Here is a 15,732-nt window from a genome sequence, read left to right as displayed (position 1 = left end):
AAAGACTATATGAGAGAGAAAGTGAGGGAAAGAAAGTCAGGAAGAGAAAGTGAAGGTGAGAAAGAAGGAAAGAGAAAGTGAAAGAGAGAAAGAGTGTGAGAGACAGAAAATGAGGGAGAAAGTCAAGAAAAGAGAAAGAGAAAGTGAGAGACTGTATGTGAGAGACTGAGAGTTGGAATTCTGAAGTTCCCTTTTCTTCCTGACTTCAAATCCAGTGAACCTAATACTGTCTCAGTCCTAAAACTCTGCATGTGTCCAAGAGGACCTTATTCTATCATAACAGAAGAAAAAAGATTGATTAAATGAAGATAGTAAAAATTCAAGTGGAGCATAAAAGAGAATTTCTTGGCCTCCAAGGCAGATTTTATTAAACAGAGGATAGACCTTCAAGGTGAATGGACTATATGGAATCTTGGTCCCTGGATATTTTCAGAAATACAATCACCAACTCTGTCCAATGTGTCACACACTCACCTGCTTAGAGTTTGGACCAGATGATCTCTTGGCCTTTCTTCTATTTCTAGAATCCTCTGGTTTTGTAACACTCTTATTGTTAGTACACTGATTGGCCAGTCCTACCAGTTTCTCTGTCCAAGAGTAATAATAATATATATTATCTAATGACCTCAAAGAAATGCTTTAACAATCTCTTTTTAGGATTCCTCATAGTGTCACTCAACTACCAGAAACAACACTCTTATTGAAAAAGATGTCATAGCTCCCAGATTAAAGCTAAATACAAAAAAAAAATTTTTTAAGCAATCGGGGTTAAGTAACTTGCTCAAGGTTACACGGCCAATTATTTCTGGGTGTGGTGCTGAGTATCTGAGCCCGGATTTGATTCAGGTCATCCCGACACTGGAGCCAGTGCTCTTACTCACTGAGCCACCTGGCCACCCCTAAATACAAATTTTTTTAAAAGAATTCCTACTATGAGAAGAAAGAGTATGATTTATGAAATGCTGCTATTTTTTCTAGATACCGACATCAGTGAAGGTCTACATCAAAGGGCTGTGTGGGTCCTACTGAGTCCACAACACTCCTAAACATGGTCTGAAGCATATTAAGATATAATTGGGAAATATTTAACAAAATAAATTAAAATACAACAAAAGAGATAATATTACATTTTAAAGCTAAGTCAACATGAAGGCACAGGGATCCTTATGTTCAGTTTAGAGGTTCTCATTTCTATTTGAGTTTGGTACAACAAGTCTATATAACTTTGGAAAGAGCTTTTTTGTTTAGCTAAAGCAAAAAGAATGACTAAGAATACTATAAAGAAAAATGGAAAACCTGACCAAGAACAACTAGTCCCATTCAAGCGGCTTCCAAACTACTGTGGAAAGACTAACACACAGGACAATGGTACAAATGTCCCCCTGCCCAATGGAAAGGTGAGGGGGCAGGAGGGGTATGGAAAATAACAAAATTCGCATAATGAAAGCAAAGTATCAGCATTTAAAGGAGAGATTTCTCAGAATGTTTCCATAATCTGCCTCTCTGTACTTTGAAGGTAGTTTCTTTGTTTTGCTGTGGGTTGCTGCAGGCACTATGGAAAATTATCTTCCTAAACAAAATTATGTGGGTATAGAGAAGTCAGGATTAGTGGTAACCTTTAGCATAATGGTAAATAGTAGACAAATTTAGAAATTATAGAAATGCTTGTAGCATCTCCCAAACCCTATTTGTAAATGTGGAAGACTATGGGTACAGTATCTTGGCTAGCATGGTTGAATTTTCTTTTTCTTCTTTATTATAAAAGAAGGGTAACTTTCTTTCTTTGCAAATGGATTTTTAACTTTTTTCCCTTTTTAAGCATTTTTACCTCCATTCCACGTTACTCTTACCCCTGCATTGGGGGAAAAAACTCTTCAAACAAATATGCATATAGTAAAGTAAAATAAATTCCCGTGTAGGCTTTGTCCAAAAATGTGTTTCGTTGTGCATATTAATTACTCCATCACCTCTTTCTCAGGAGGTGGGTTGTACTTCTCATCAGGAGTCCTCTGGAATCATGGTTGATCATTGCATTGATCAGAACTCTTGAGTCTTTCAAAATTATTTTTTCAAGTTGATGTTACAGTTCAAATTGTTCTGATTCTATTCACTTCACTCTGCATCAATTCAAAGAAGTCCTCCCAGGTTTCTCTGAAACCACTTCCTTCCTTGCATACTCTATACCATTGGATTCATATATTACACTTTGTTCAGTCATTCCCAATTTGATGGAAACCCCTTTGGTTTCTAGTCCTTCCCACTATAAAAAGAGCTGCTGGAGGGGTGGCTAGGTGGCGCCCTGGAGTCAGGAGGACCTGAGTTCAAATCCTGACTCACACACTTGATACACTTACTAGCCATGTGACTTTGGGCAAGTCACTTAACCCCAATTGCCCTCCAAAAAGAAAAAAGAAAAGAAAAGGAAAAGGACTTATGATGAAAAATGCTATACACTTCCAGAGAAAAAATTGATGGAGTCAATACAGAATGAAGCATCCTTTTTTTAAACATTCTTTATTATTCTAAGGGGATTTTTTGTTTGTTTTCTTTTGCAACATGGCTAATATGGAAATATTTTGCATGACTCCACTTGTATAATCTATATCAAATGCTTGCATTCTAAAAGAGGGGGAGGGGAAAGAAAGGAGCAAGAAAATATAGAACTCAAAGTTTAAAAATAAGAATGTTTAAAAATTTTGCTTACGTGTAATTGAGAAAAAAATAAAAATTAAGTATAAAAATATTTTTGTTCATATAAGATTTTTTCCTCCTCAGGGGGAAGTTTTCAATGCACACAAGCAGATACTACTAAAAGGGGAAACCCACCCCATCTTGAAACTATCACAGCATATAAATATAAGGATTGGTATTTAGCTCCAGTGCTTTCCTGTTTCTAAAGGTAGCAGAAAATATTGAAGAGACATGCTTCAGAAGGTTAAGGAAGAGGTGAGACATATTTATTGGGGAAAACAGTAATACAAATACAAAGGATGTCAATAAAAATTAATTTTTAAAAGAAATGTAAAATGTCGAAGACAAGGATTGTCTTTTGCCTCTTTTTAAAAAATATTTATTTTTTTTATAGCATTCAGTTCTACAAGCTTCTGAATTTTAAATTTTTCTTCCCCTCCCCAAAACAGCATGCAATCTGATATAGGCTCAACATATACATTCACATTAAATATATTTTCAAGTTATTTATGTTGCAAAGAAGAATTGTAACTAGTGGAATGAACCTTGAGAAAGAAGAAGCAAAACAAAACAAAAAAGAAAGTAAGCAAGTAGTTTGCTTCGATCTACATTCAGACTCCATAATTCTTTCTGTGGTTGTAGATGGCATTTTCCATCATGAGCCTTTTAGAATCGTCTTAGAACCTTGCATTGCTGAGAAGAGCCAAGGCTATCAAAGTTGGTCATTGCACAATGTTGTTGTTATTGTATACAATGTTTTCCTGGTTCTGCTCACTTCACACAGCATCAGTTCATGTAAGTCCAGGTTTTTCAGAAGTCTGCCTGCTTTCTTATGGCACAATAGTATTCCATTATATTCATATGCCACAACTTGTTCAGCCATTCCCCAATTGATAGGTATCCCCTCAATTTCCAGTTCTTTGCCACCCCATAAAGAGCTGCTATAAATATTTTTGTACACGTGGGTTTAAAATAATTTTTAAATCAAATGTAAAATCCTTGAAGACAGGGACTGTCTTTTACCTCTTTTTGCATACCCAGTGTTTAGGACACTGCCTAGCACACATAATAGGTGCTTAATAAATCTTTATTGGTTCAGAGTGATGATTCAGTTAACAAGCACTTATTAAACACTTATATACATGGTGCTAAGCATTGAGGATACAAAAACAATGCAAAATCTTGGTCCCAGCCCTTAAGGAGTACATATTCTCATGGGGGAGACATGAAAATAACTATTACATACAAGATACATACAGAGTAGATGGAAATAGGTGAGAGGGGAACCATTAAAAAGTCTCCTACACAAGGTGGAATTTGAGCTGAATCCTGAAGGAAGCCAGAAAAGGCGGGGACTTCCAAATATTGGGGTAAGTTACTTTCAGAAAAAGAACTGTCCTGTCCTGTGTGAAGAAAACCAAGTAGGTCCATGCAGTTGGATCATAGAGTATGTAGAAGGGGAATCTTAAAGTATAAGGAGGCCAGAATAGTAGGAAGAAGTCAGGTTGTAAAGGGCTTTAAATGCCAAATAGAAGACTTTATATTTGGTCCTCAAAGTAACAGGGAGCCATAGGTAGTAATAGGGAGGAGGTAGATGACATGGTCACACCAGCGCTTTAGGAAGATCACTTTGGCAGATGAGTGAATGATGGACTGGGAATAAGGGGAGACTCAACACAGAGAGGCTTTTATAATCATCCAAGACAGAGGTGATGAGGCCCTGAACCAGGGGAGTAGGTATGTGAGCAGAGAGAAGATGTTGCCAAGGTGATAACAAGATGACAAAGGATTGGATATGTTTTACCTAAATAACTTGTCAGATATCTGCATTACAATACCACTTGTAAGCTCCTTGAGGGCAAGGCCCATCTTTTTATTCCTTTTGTGTTACTAACTCTTAGCACAATGACTGGCACACAGAAGGTGCTCAATAAATGTTTACTGCGCGACTGATTGAGGGATCAGATTCTCTGGTCACAGACAAAAAGAAGAAAGCACCTACACAGGCAGGTTCTATACTCCACAGGCTATTTCCCATATGCATCACGGGATTTTTCTAAGCTTTGTTCGACATCTGTAGTCCTTTGGAGTAATGAGCAGCTTCCAGTGAAGAGACGATATAAATTCGTTCAGAAAAAGTAAAATGACAGTGTTTATCCTGCTTCCAGCTGGTCTCCTCCCTTCTCCCACACATTTGGTCAGGCTGCAAAAAGGGAAGGAAGAATCTACTAGGCATGGTTAACTGTACTTTCTAGAGAGAATCTTGGAACCATGTGGTGCAAGTGCTAACAGTCCAAATCTTTCCCTTCAATCCCCAGCCCCAGAGCATCTTCATGGATGTAAAACTCTGACAGCAAATCACACCAGGTCTTACTCTGTCTTCATTACTCCATCCTGTGGTTACCTCTTTCCCTTCCATTTTTCGTTATTTACTGTTTAAATTTCTTTGGGGCGGGGGGGGAGAGGGGGGGGGGGGGGGGGGGGGAGAAAGGGAGGTAATTGGGCTTAAGTGATTTGCCCATGGTCACACAGCTAACAAGTATCTGAGGCAGGATAACTGCTTATATTTCAATGCGATTGCCTTGGACCCTAAGTGATAAATATAGTCAATGATGGAGGGATCACAGGATCTTAAATTTGAAGTTGGAAGAAACCTTAGAAGCCATCAAAACCAACAACCTCATTTTATAAATGAAAAAGAAAAAAAAGCCCAAGGACAAAATCACACAGTTAAGTGGCAAAGGCAGGATTCAAACCCAGGTCCTCTGACTTCATATCCAGTACCCTATCTACTGTATCACATTGTCTTCACAGAAAGACAGACATACATTGTTGGAAGCACTGTGAATTGGTCCAAACATCCTGGAAAGCAATTGAAATTATGCTAATTATTAGAGGCAGCTGGTAGTGTAGTGGATAGAGCATTAGATTTAAAGTTAGGAAAATCTGAGTTCAAAGCCAGTCACAAATAGAGTTAGGAAATAATTCTAATCCCATCTTCTCATCTCCTTCAATCAGTTATTGCAGTTAAAGATCCCTAAGAATATATCTGGAAGAGGAGGTAACCAATCACAATCTTAAAATACCAGAAAAAAAGGGGGGAGGGAGTGGAATAATGATTAATATTTAACAACTGGCTCCAGGGGGAAAGAAATGTATGCATGATATACTTTTGATTTTAATATGCATTTTTAACATTTTCTCAATCACTATCTTAAGTCTAAAAAACAAATCTTGACTTGCAGCATTTACTGATTTCTAAAGTGTAAATACACTAAAAATTTAACAATTGTCTCTCCCATGCCAGTCCAAGCCAGCTCTAGCATTCCCTGAATGTCCCTTACACACATCAGAGAAGGGACTTTTCCAGTATAAAGATAGAAAAACAGGAGCCATCCCTAGCGATCTCTAGATGGCTGCCACACTGTCATCCATCTGGGTACAATTCCTTGTCTGACTGGACAAAGCATCCTTTAATAAATAGCTTATGAACATGAGTACCTAATCAATCGTTTGAAAGGCCTTTGCTGACAAATTTGAAAATTAAAATGGATGTAAGAAACAGATCAAGTCCACAGTTTTAAAACTCCTCAAATTCATCATTCAAATTGGTACAGAGTGGCCCTCATTCACAGGGGCCATGGGACCGTGAGGGGGACACAGTCCTATGCTGGGCAAGGTAGCTTGCAAGTCATTGCATAGGTCAGGGAAAAAAGAGGGTCCTCACCCCACCCCCACCCCACAAGATATTCATCACCTGTGCTAGCTAGATCCAGCCCAGGGAAGGCCATAGCTTTCCTGACCGTGCTTGTAGCTTTCCTTTATACTCCCTTTGTGGGCTTCTCTGTATATAGTACATTGGTACCACAGTTGGTGTTTTTATGATGCTTCCTTACTGGAAGATAGGTCAAGTCTCAGGAGAGCTATTTTCTCCCAGAATTATGAAGGCAGAGTGGGTGAAAAAGCAATAAAAAATCTAATTGGAAAGATGTGATCAAGCAATTACGGTGGGGAAGAACATTTCGAAGTCAGAGGATGTCATCAATGTACTAATGCCCAGATGCTTTCTTCTTCTTTTTTGTGTGCTCTCCTGTTATTCCAAAGATGACAAGGCCCTGAGGGTCAATTTTGAGAGCAAATGGTTGAAGTTAAAACACAGCCTTCCTTTCTATTAACAGTAAATTATAAAAATTACATTTCTCTTTTTAATTCCTTTGCTTATCTAATTTGGAATAATATAATGGAGGAATTGAGTATTTGGGGAGGCAGTGCTGACTATGTCCAAACAAAATGCTTCAACAAAAATACTAATTTTTTAAAAGACCAAAGGAAAATGGCGAAACAAATTGTAATACATGGATGTAACTAAATATTACCCTGCTATAACAACAAATATGATGAATACAGAGAAACATGAAAAGACATGAACTGATGCAAAATGAAATAAGCAGAGGGTTAGGAAAATGATATATACAACTTAAAAACTATGGAAGTAGAAAGAACAATGACCACAAAACAACCAAAAATTAATGTTCCAAAATTATAAAGAACAAGCATGGCCCTAAAGAAGATATACAAAAAGGCACCTCTCCCTACTAATCTGACCAGGGTGAGAGAGTGGGGGAGGATTGGTTGTCCACAAGTGTGGAACACTACAAATATTGTCAGATTTTCTTTCAATATTATTGATCAGGTTTTTTTCCTTTAAAAAAATTCTTTGTTATATGAGATTAGCTCCCTTGGAAAAGGGGAAGGGAAAGGGAAAACTATATGAATATATAGTATACATACATATATAATTCATTTTTGTAATAAATCTGTATATATAATTCATTTTCATAACTGAAATTTGAATAAAAATAGCCTAAAAGTGTCAAATTATATATGACAATGAAAATACTACAGAATTAAAGAATCACAGGGTTGAAATTATGGTCAACTAATCCAAACTACAGTCCATCTACAGCTGGAGGACTTCCCTCCACATCAGGATCATAGATCTGGAGCTGAATAGGGTTCCAGAGTCCATATAGTTCAACCTCATTTTTCAGATGGGGAACCTGAGGAAACCTGTCTAGTTGTACAGGTGACAGAAAGCAGAACTGAGATTTGAAAACAGTTCACCAATGCCATATCCCATGTTTTCACCCTGTACCAAGCTGTCTCAGAATGAAAGTGAACAAAATAACTTACAAGGTCCCTACCAGTTCTAAATCTATTATCACATGATCTGAGAAGTGTTCATCCAGACTACATCCAAAGATGTTTAATAGGCATTGGGCTATGTGTTTCCAGCCTCAAGATTACATTGCCAATAATTTCCTGAAGCTACCTCCAGGACATGGATATCAAGACATAGCCTGGCTCAGGTTTTAGCTATAATGTCATTGTGTGACTTTGTCTACTGTGACCATCTCTGAAAGCGGGCTAGCTTATAGTATTTTATTCTTATCACATTTGTTTCATCTAAGCTCAGCTGCTACATCAGTTTCTAAAGGAGTTGATAAAAAAAAATCCTACAAGGCTTGCATATCACCTTGCTCAAATTCAGAAATTGAATGTAGTCAGATTCCCAGTGAGAAAGTGAACAATTTATTGTTATCATTTTTTATTTTGTTATTATGATTTTTAAAATCCTGTGCAATACATTCCATTCTCTTGTCTTGTCTGGACCCATGTGGGCAGATCCACAGATGAGTGGAATAAACAATGAAAAGGATGAACATTTTGAACCAAAGAGACAGAATGGTTTGTGTGAGATTGAATATGGATGACCTAGAATTCCTATAGGTTGAACAGGATTGGTTGGTCAAGGGCTTTGGGTGACAGGAACCCAAACCACGTTGATCTCATTATTACTAGGAGAGAAAGGGACAGCAATGCAAAGGGTCATTTGCCCTTTTACTGGAGAAAATATCTTATAATTTGTAGCAAATCAAAAGCAAAAACTGGAGAATGGGCAATCACAGGAGGGAATGGTGGATCTAGGAGAGAAAATCAGTACCACATTGAAATAAGTTTGTTGAAGAAGTTATGAAGTCCTTAGAAAAATCAAATGCTGAGACAACAACTGCACACACTTTTCTGTCAAGAGAGTTTAGTGGTTTATAAATTATGTAGATCATCCAAACACTGATAATACAGATAGGGACAGAAACTAGTAACAATCATGAAAAAAACAATCATTTTCCTTTGGCAACTCTTACCTCCTTGCTGTTCTTCCCTGAAGTTTGGTGTTTATTTTTTTTTCCCTTTTGGAGGGGAGAAGGCAAGGCAATTGGGGGTAAGTGACTTGCCCAAGATCACACTGCTAGTTTTTGTGTTGTGTCTGAAATTGGATTTGAACTCAGGTCCTCCTGACTCCAGGGCCAGTGCTTTATTCACTATGCCCTTTAAAGAGTGGCATTTTTTTTTTCCTTTTGGAGGGGGGAATGCAGGGCAATTGGGGTTAAGTGACTTGCCCAAGGTCACATGGCTAATAAGTGTTAAGTGTCTGAGGTCAAATTTGAACTCAGGTCCTTCTGATTCCAGGGCTGGTGCTCTATTCGTTGCACCACCTAGCTGCCCCAAGTTTGGTGTTTATTGATCAATGTATTTCTGCTTCTTTCATGTCACACCATGCACCCCAGAAATAGTGACAGGATTAAGGATTCTACTGAATAAACCTGATTTCTTTAGTATTCAAATGTCTTCACTTGCTTCAAATTTTGTTTTGTTCTACTAAATCTATACCCCAAAAAGATCAAAAGAAAAGGGGTTTTATCTAGAAAATTGTGTACTTTCTCAGCAATGCAAGGACCTAAAACAATTCCAAAGGACTCATGATGGAAAATGCCATTCACATCCAGAGAAAGAACTATGGAGTCTGAATGCAGAGTGAAGCAGACTATTTTCTTTTTTGTTTTGTTTTGCTTTGTCTTTCTCGTGGTTTCTCCCATTCATTATAATTCTTCTTTACAACATGACTAATGTGAAAATAGGTTTAATACGAATATATAGAGAGAGCCTTGGGAAGGAAAGGGAGAGGGAGGGAAAAAATTTTAAACTTATGAAAGTAAATGTTGAAAACTAGAAATCAATAAACTTTTAAAATATGTACAGCTCTTTTGTAGTGGCAAAGAACTGGAAATTGAAGGAGTGCCTATCAATTAGGGAACGGTGGAACAAATCATGGTGTAGGAATTTAAAGGAAGAATTGTACTTTAAGAAATGATTCAGATTAACCTGTGAAGACCTATAGAAACGGATGCAGAACGAAGTGAGCAAAATCACAATAATTTGTACAATAAAAACACTGCAAAAACAAATAACTTTGAAAGACTTAAGAACTCTGATCACCACAATAACAATGAACTCCCCAGGACTCAGGATGAAAGATACTGCCCACCTCCTTACAGTTGTAAGGAATGCAAGAGATCAGACTGGGATATCGTATCAGCAAGCACCCCAGCGTCACATGGTTTGCTGCCAACACAGGTTCTTAGATCTGCTTTGATAAAGGAAAGCAACTCAAAATGGGTTAACAAGCTTACTTTAATCAGTCAGATATGTATCATTTACCTAGTTCAGGGGAAAAAGGTCAGCACCCCGAACTTCAGAATATACAGACAAAATTATCAAGACAGAGAAACAGATCAAGTAGACAGTTTCCAAATTGTCCAACCATTACATCCATACCAAATCAACATCTGGGTTTCATCAACATCTGGGTTTTTCAAAGGGGGGGGGCTCTCAACAGTGGCTTCCCAGAGTCTCATCTGATTCACAGAACACTTCTCAAAGTGAGCCCCAAAACAAAGCCTCAAATCAGGGTTTATATAGCCTTCTCCTGGCTCAGAGAATGTAACAACCTTCTGGACCCACTGGCCAATCAAGAAGTATCTACTACTCAAAAACAAGCCTCCCACCCCAGGCTCCAGGTGCACTTTAGCCTAGGGGCAAGGAAGATCTTAAAAATTTACATTCCCATTACAGATATGTACCTACTTTTTAGACATGGTCAAAGCCAGAATTTGTGTTGCTTGACTCCTTTTTTCTACAACAGCTTTTTCTTTGTGTTTCAATTGCTGGAGGAGGGGACAAGAGGGACAAAAGGTGCACTTTGATTAACTGAAAAAAATAAAATTTAATTTTAAAAAATTAACCTAGTCCACCGTGCCCCAGCACATGTCCAATCTCCGCGGGAGCTACGGGCACCGCGGCAGCTACGGGCACCGTGGCACCACCTCTGGTACCAGGCCCTGCTTCCCCCTAGCCCGCTCTTGACGGCAGGATGCTGTGCTTCCTGAAAGGGATGGCCTTTGTCCCTTTCCTCCTGGTAACCTGGTCCTCCGCACCTTCATCATCTCCTATGTGATCGCTGTGCTCTTCGGACATGTCAACCCCTTCCTTCCATACATCAGTGACACAGGGACAACCCCTGCTGAGAGTGGTATCTTTGGATTCATGGTCAACTTTTCTGCATTTCTTGGTGCAGCTACTGTGTACACAAGATGTAAAATTGTGGGCATGTCCTCTAAAGGACTCTTCCCCAAGCATAATAAACTTCTACAACTCTCACTCCAATTAAGCCTGAGCCCTTGAATTCTTCCAGACGATATTGCAGGTTTTCCGGTCTTAGATAAGATCATATTCCTGCTGAACCTATTGGGATCCCGTCCCCCATCACTGGGACCAATGAGTTTGAATTGTAAAGAGGCTAATCTGTAACAACATAAGGGAAACTTTTATTAACCAATGAATTTTGGGAAAAGAGCTTACCGGCAGCCTTAGGCAATGTATTCTTTCACTTAAGGGCATTAAACAAAAGTTGGGTGACCAACCACTTATCTGATATGCTACGGAAGGCTGGCTGGTAGGATTGATTGCTCCTTCTTTTCCCCCCCACCGGCAAAAGATTGGAGTAGATGGGCCCTAAGATTCCTTCCAAATCTGAAATCCTGACGAAATAGGGAGCTCCGGAAATCTTGCCCATAATAACTAACACGAGTTTATGTGCTGCTTATAATATGACTTCGAATAGTTCATTTCTCAGAGAGGGCAAACTGCAGCTCAGGGAGTAAACTTAATGATTAATAAACAAATAATTAAATAGTTAATGATTGATAAAGCAAAGAGAACAAGTAGGTGGTGAATAAGGCCCAGGGTCTCAAATCAGAAAGACCTGAGTTCAAATTTAGCCTCAGACACTAGCTAGCTTGGCGACTGTGGGGCGTCACTTACCCCAGTTTTGTGACCTTGGGGCAAGTGACTTACCCCTGTTTGCCTCCATTTCCTCATCTTTAAAAAGAGTTTGAGAAGAAAATAGCAAAGCACTCCAGCATCTCTGCCTGAAGTCAGCTAAGCCGTCCGCCACACCAACAGCTTCCGGCTACAGCAGGAAATCACTCAGAGAGGGGCGGGAGCGAACACAGGAAATCCCGCCCCCTCCGCCTAGAAGAGACGGTGGCTCGAAGGAGTCATGCCGGAAGGGCTCCGGGTTCGCCTCCGAGCAGACGTGAAAATGACCGCACCTTCCATGAAAGAAAGGCAAATTAGCTGGGGAGCTCGTGATGACTCCTGGAAGTGCTTGGCTGAAAAGGCTGATGATGCTTCCAAGTGTAAAACATTCAGAAGCCTTTTTGAATCAAGCTGCCCCCAACAGCGGATTAAACATTTTGATAAAAGAAGAGATTACTTAAAGTTCAAGGAAAAGTGTGAAGCGGGACAATTTGAGCCTTCAGAAAGAACAGCAACATCATAATTATTGGGGGAAATTTTTTTTTTTTACAAATACTGAATGAAACTGTTCTTTGTGGACATTACATATTCCTTTGAATACCACCTTACCTGAATTAGGAAGTATGACAGTTGGACTCAGTGGTCAGCATAGCTCTCCTGCTTACAACAATAATGAAAATAATCAAGAATCCAACAGGGCTAGAATATTTAATTCATCCAAGGAATAACTTGAATAAAGTGGTACAGAACACTTAAAAAAAAAAGATATAAAATTGTGGAGAAGCAAAATCAAACTTCTTATTTCAGGAGTCCAATTTTTAACTTGGTGTCATTAGTGCTTGGATTGGTGGGCTGTCTTGGAATGGGCATTGTAGCCAATTTTCAGGAGCTGACTGTTCCCGTGGTCCATGATGGAGGTGCCCTGTTGGCTTTTGTCTGTGCTGTTACGTACACCCTACTTCAGTCCATCATTTCCTATAAGTCATGCCCACCCTGCCACATAAGGATGGCCATCTCTGCCGTGTCCTGTGCTGCTGTCATTCCCATGATTGCCTGTGCCTCACTAATTTCCATAACAAAACTGGAATGGAATCCAAATGAAAATGATTACATGTATCATGTAGTGAGTGCAGTCTGCGAGTGGACAGTGGTTTTTAGCTTCATTTTCTACTTCCTGGCTTTCATCCAAGATTTTCAGAATGTCACTCCAAGGATATCTACAGAAATAAATGACTTCTGAAGAAAGAAGAGTTCTTTTTTAGTCAGTGTATCTTGTGGACTTAGAAACCAGCCAGTGATACAGAAAAATCAGGTTTCAGCATCGACCTGATCTTGCTCTGCGGCAAGTTTGACTTGAATTCCTCCCTGAAAACTCCCATATTTGTACTAAGCCCAAAGGTATGTTTCCAAAAAGACTTTAGGAAGTTGTAGAAATGTTTCATATTTTTCTAAGAAGACATTTAAAAGTATATATATTAACATAAAGTTGGTGCACAGAAAGATTCCATAAAAGTGAGAATACTTTATTTTTGTACCAATCTTAAGTGGTTGTTTGCTTTTAAAGCTTTATAACAGGGCAAATTTTCCATTCTTTTTATTAAAATTTGACTTTGTTTTTAAAGAATGGCTTGCCCAATTTCATAGTGAGAGCATTTATAAAATCTGATTAATCGTTGTAATATTTCCAAATATGTCATAATTATAAAGATCTTGGTGAACATAATACCACTACCAAGGTCAGTGGTCTCTAACTCAAAGAGAAATGGATGCCTGTAGTCTGCATATTGACTTAGAAAACCACAAATTAACATTGTCTACTTTGTATTTTATTTTTACTTATTTTGCTAAACATTTACCAATTTCATTTCATTTTGGTGTTCCATAGGGGGTTTTGATGCTATGAGTTTGGATGCCTCTGGACTAAGGGACTGTTCAGATTTTTAGAAAACATATTAAATACTTCGTGTGAGGGTATTAACTTTAAGTAAGACCATAGTTCTGAAATCCTATGCATGTAGCAGGCAATTTCAGCCCTCAGGCCTGCTATGGGGGGGCAGTCATCATGGGGCAAGTCTCATTTTCTGTCCCAAGAATTCCCCTCACCCAGGACAAAAAAAATGACTATATGACAAATTAGAAATTTAAAATCTAATTCATAAATAAGCACAGAGTTAAGGTGAGAAGGAATGAAAAAAAAAGTGAAAATTGTCTTTGGATTTTATATCCAGCACCTTTTGAAATAAATATGGGAAGAAAGGGGTGGGGTTTTGAGTAACCATAAAACTCTAGAAAAACTTACATAGGAAAAGCATTTAAAGTTTGAAAGCATTCATTATTTGCAGTGTGGCTGATTCAATCAGTACTTTTATTTTACACTAGCATATATGTCCTCGATAGTAGATGAGGGACAGGAGGGAGGAAGAAGCAGAAGTTTTTTCCAAGGACACATTTATGTAGTCTTTGGCCTCTTTTGTTTGTGTGATGCCCAGGAAGAATGCTGCAGAAAAAAGGCTAAACAAGGGGCGGCCAGGTGGTGCAGTGAGTAAGAGCACTGGCCCCAGAGTCGGGATAACCTGGGATCGAATCTGGGCTCAGATACTTAGCACTACACCCAGAAATAACTGGCCGTGTAACCTTGAGCAAGTTACTTAACCCTGATTGCTTTAGAAAAAAAGAAAAAAAAAGAAAAAAGGCTAAACAAAAGTCTACACAAATCTAGCTGGCTGGCATGTATGTGGTATCTCACATACTCACACATGCACATGTATTCACACTTGCCTTTACCAGTTCTATATTTTTTCGACCTCTTCCAACCCAAATGAGATTTCATTAGTGAAAAAACAGACACTAATCACAAAGGAGAAGGGGAACTTGCCTTTAAGGTTGGTCAAAAGACCATCCTGAAAAAGATGAGCTCCATTTAGTGTCCTTGGACACCCAAACTTGAGGAAAGAAGACCAAACTTCTGGTGCCAGTTAGTTGAGCTCTCAGGACATACACCAACGGCAGCCCAATCAGTTTTTTTTTTTAATTCTTGATGAGAAATCAGGAAAATGGTGAGCACAGAATAGATACTCAATAAATACTTTGTTGATTGATGGGCTGAACAGAATGACCTCTGAGGTTCTTTCTTACTCTGAGATTATATGATCGATTCTTTGATATCACTCAGCCAAGGGAACTCATTAGATCCAGGTCAGGCATTCCTCTAAATCTTAAATGACTGCCTTTGTTTCCCTCCAGATGGGAACTGTAGCTATTTCAGGAGTCATTATAATGGGCAATAGCATGGTAGGATCTCCATATCTCATTGAAGTATGGGATGAACTCTTAGGTCAAGTTTTTCTTATTATGATGAGAAAGATGAACAGTATACTGTATTCATATGGGACCTACACTAGAAAGCTAATTGTGAAGTAATGAGATACTTTATAATGGGGTTTAGCTCTTCATTCATTTTTATTGTCTTCTAGTTAGTTTCGATAACTAACTAGAGTATATATTGTATGTTTTACTTTGTGTACTGTAAACATTTCAGTTTTGTGTGGGTTTCACCATTTTGTGGCAAACGTCTTCAATGCAGAAAGTTATGGCAGAGACTGAACTTCTGTGTGTTATATGGGCTAGACAAAATGGTGCCTCTTGGCTTGGAAAACAGGCAAGGCCACATGTCACTACTTCCAGACTGGGCAGTTCTGATGAATGTAACCCAAAGCTGGCCTTCTCCACACATCTGTATCATTTTCAATGCTCACAAAATTGTATTTCTTTTTTTATATATACTTCATGGCCTGAAGGATTTAAATAAAGGGAATATTCCTC

At 38.6% G+C, this 15,732-nt stretch overlaps 1 protein-coding gene and 1 pseudogene across 1 annotated transcript; both read left to right on the top strand.

The window, feature by feature from the left end:
* Window positions 1-10,945, top strand: part of LOC138161036 (ADP-ribose pyrophosphatase, mitochondrial-like) — a 26,079-nt pseudogene extending 15,134 nt beyond the window's left edge.
* On the top strand, window positions 10,872-15,732 carry LOC138160089 (DNA damage-regulated autophagy modulator protein 1-like). Its single transcript, XM_069086591.1, is given in 3 exon segments — window positions 10,872-11,024; window positions 11,027-11,201; window positions 12,676-15,732. Coding segments are annotated over 3 exon segments (711 nt in total). The 5' UTR covers window positions 10,872-10,963; the 3' UTR covers window positions 13,151-15,732.

This window comes from Petaurus breviceps, unplaced genomic scaffold (genome assembly GCF_028583685.1).
Source record: "Petaurus breviceps papuanus isolate PSGF00001 unplaced genomic scaffold, PetGlider_PUasm1.0 118, whole genome shotgun sequence".
In the NCBI taxonomy this organism is placed as follows: Eukaryota; Metazoa; Chordata; class Mammalia; order Diprotodontia; family Petauridae; genus Petaurus; species Petaurus breviceps.
The sequence above is the reverse complement of the archived record's forward strand: the minus strand, read 5'-3'. Positions and strand labels throughout refer to the sequence as shown.